This window comes from Formica exsecta, unplaced genomic scaffold (genome assembly GCF_003651465.1).
Source record: "Formica exsecta isolate Colony F162 unplaced genomic scaffold, ASM365146v1 scaffold853, whole genome shotgun sequence".
NCBI classification, from domain to species: domain Eukaryota; kingdom Metazoa; phylum Arthropoda; class Insecta; order Hymenoptera; family Formicidae; genus Formica; species Formica exsecta.
Genome location: NW_021853625.1, coordinates 3,805 through 7,333, shown reverse-complemented (window position 1 = coordinate 7,333; position 3,529 = coordinate 3,805). Strand labels below are relative to the sequence as shown.

The 3,529-nt window shown below is 43.3% G+C and overlaps 1 protein-coding gene across 1 annotated transcript; it reads left to right on the top strand.

Annotated features, from left to right (window-relative positions):
• Positions 1-2,313: 2,313 nt before the first annotated feature.
• On the top strand, positions 2,314-3,262 carry LOC115244743 (the record flags this gene model as incomplete). Its single annotated transcript, XM_029822669.1, has 4 exons — positions 2,314-2,467; positions 2,736-2,964; positions 3,023-3,108; positions 3,174-3,262. Coding segments are annotated over exons 1-4 (558 nt in total), but the record flags the coding sequence as incomplete, so codon positions are not given.
• Positions 3,263-3,529: the final 267 nt, after the last annotated feature.

Sequence of the window (3,529 nt, the reverse complement as noted above, 5' to 3'; positions counted from 1 at the left end):
TCCTTGGAATGGCTTCGTAGTACCGACGATTCATCGAAAATTTCTCGACGCTAGTCGCACCGCTCACGCGACTAACCAAGAAAAACGCCCGCTGGGAATGGGCGGAAGAATTCGACGCATTCCGGCAACTAAAACACGCGCTAACCACCGCGCCAGTACTCGCATTTTAACCGCCGGTTCTTCTTGTAAACGGACGCAAGCACCAGCGGCCTCGGAGCCGTCCTCACCCAATACCACGAGGACGGCGAACGCGTCATCGCCTACGCGAGTCGTACTCCATCCGGCGCCGAAAGAAACTATAGCGCCACGGAGATCGAATGCCTCGCGGTCGTCTGGGGCATACGGAGAATGTGAAACTATTTGGAGGGCTATGCCTTCACCGTTATCACGGACCATCAGTCCTTACGCTGGTTACAGAAACTGGAAACTCCGACGGGACGACTCACTGGTTATTCGAGCTCCAGCAATTCGACTACGATATTAAGTACCGACACGGAGCGCTAAACCGCGTAGCCGACTCTCACGAAAACCAGAAGTAAACGCAATCCAGACGATACATTGCCGCTGGTACAACCGATTGATAAACGAAATCTGACGCGAGCCCGCCGCGCGCCCAGATTATCGCGTAACAAACAACGGGCTCTACCGACACATCCTCCACAGCCTAAACTTTAAAGAAACGGCCGCGGACGAACAATGGAAGCTGTGCGTGCCCTGCGAGCAACGCACGGAAATCCTTCGACGGTACCACGATGCCCCCACAGCCGGACACGGGGGGGTCGCGAAAACCACCGCCCGCATCGCCGAAAAATTTTACTGGCCCGGGATGTTTCGCGAAATCACCGGATACGTGCAACGCTGCCCGAAATGCCTGGCGCACAAACCGCTCTAGCAAAAACCAGCCAGAAACCTGTATGCAACCAACGTCACACGGCCGTGGGAACACGTCACGGTCGATCTCGTGGGCCTGCTTCCACGATCGCGTCGCGGCCACGTGTGGCTGTTGGTCATGCAGGACCGATTCACAAAATGGGTCGAACTGACGCCATTACGCCAAGCCACAGCGAAGGCCGTAACACGCGAGATAACCGAGCGAATAATCCTGCGACACGGCCAACCTGATATTGTCATATCGAATAACGGCACCCAATTTAAGTCCGCGCCGTTAACCGAGAGGCTTACAGCCTTCAACATCGAACACCGTACCGCGCCCGTCCGCACATCACACTGTAATCCGGTAGAGCGTACAAACCGGACCATTCAAACAATGGTGGCGCAATACGTCGATCGCGACAACCGCGAATGGGACGAACATCTGCCCGCGTTGCAATTTACGTATAACACCGCCACGCACGACGCCACGGGGTACACATCGGCGTACCTGAATCATGGTTGAGAGTTAATCCCGCCCGACCCCACCCTTCCAACACCCACGGAAGCCCCAGAACCAGACATCATCCGCCAACGACTCCAGGACGCCGAGGAAGTGGTACGCATTAACCTGGCCAGAGGATTCCAGAGGCAGCAACACTATTACAATATGCGGCGGCGAGAATGGCGACCGAAGTTGGGCGAATACGTATGGAAGCGAGACTATCCGCTGTCCAAAAAGGCGAACGCATTCAATGCGAAACTCGCGCCAAAATTCGTCGGCCCGTTAGAAGTACGTCGGTTTATTTCGTCGGTAATCGTCGATCTCCGGAGCAAACGCGGGAAATGGTACCGCCATATACACATCCAGGATCTAAAACCCGCTCCCGGCGAAAACAAAAACAATAATACCGACGACAATAACAATACAGAAGATCCAGAAGAAAATAACAGCGAAATCGACGAAAACAATAACGGGGAGGACAACGAAGAAAACAACCCCACCATGAGCTAAAAAGCAAAATCGATGGAATGATAGCAATCGAAATAGATCACGAGCCCAGAAGCTCTCGAGATGAACATCAAACAGGACATTCTCGAGGAAATCAATAAGCTCCTGAGAGAGCCCGAGCCACCTTACGGCCCGGGCGTGCTGGAAGCACCACCGATCTATCGGCCGCCACCACCACCTAGGCCGCCAAAAGTAGAGACCGCAATACAACGGTCCGATTATGTATGTGTTCGAAAATAGGTTTAGTTACTGCCAGCAAAAACAGTGTAGTTGGCAGCAGTGAAAATTACTGATGCTGCGTTTCGATTTTACTGCCAATAAATGCCAGTAAAACGTAAAACTGCTGAAGTGGTTCCAAGCAATCGTAAAAATAATTTTGAAAAAAATTGTATGTTTAATTTGTTTTTTAATATTGATAAAAGTTTAAAGAAATGGAGAAGAGATGGATTAAGCAATCCAGTATTTCTCTATGTGAAAAAAACAATAATAACCAACAACTAATAAACTTAAAATTAGTCGAAGAGACAACAAATGTGGAATATAATCTAAAAGTAAATAAAGATGTGTATAATCGTGCTCATAATGGTATGATTTTATTATAATAATCTATATTTTACATAATAGCAATCATTAATATAACATTTATGATACATTATAAACAACTCAAAAATGAAGGTTAAGGGCTTATCCAGACAAACTTGCATAGATGCATCAGCATATGCATAAGGAAAATGGACTAATCAATTTCTTTAAGCATACGCTTATGTATTTATGTAAATTTGTCTGGATAGGCCCTAAGTTGTTGTAATGATTATTTTCTTATATATTTATATTATCATTATTGTTTTTGCAGACATGATTTTTGCTACTACATTATTAGAAAAAGCTAAATCGTTGCAAAATCCTAAAGATATTTTTGTTCAACATAATTCTGCTTCAAATGATATAAATGTGACGGCAAATGATAATAGTAAACCTAGTTGTTCAAACATAACAACTGCAGTTTCTAATACGATTGACGAAAATATATTTGATGATAATATTCCTTCTGAAACTGAACAAATTTCAGACACGTCAGATACAGATAAGATTAAGTAATAATAATGTGGAAACAAGTGTAATAATTACTTTTTCCATTTTAGAAATAATTAAAGAAAAGTGGGAGCGCATGGCTATTCTGCTTCTGATATCTATATACAAAGAAAAATCACACATGCTGGGAAAAAGCTCCCCAAAAAAATGTGGTTAGAAATTTCTCGATGCATGAAACAAAAAAAATATAATTTTACAGCTAGTCAATGTAATAATAAAATGGATGCTTTAAAGAGACGATATCGTCAAACTGTTGATTATAATGCGCAAAATGGAAGCAATAGGAAAGTTGGATATATTTAGATATAATATGGTGACACCATAGTACTTATAATCATAAAACTATTATATCGCTTTTATATAGTGAAATAAAAAACGAAAATTACGTATTGTATCTCATTTATGCTATTTAAAATAAAAATAAATAAATTTATTTATTTACGTGTAGAGATAAAAATAAAATAGAACAATAAATGTTGAACAAATACAAAAATATAATAATGAGAATGAAAGAATAATGAATGAACAAAAGGAGAGAGAGAGAGAGAGAGAGAG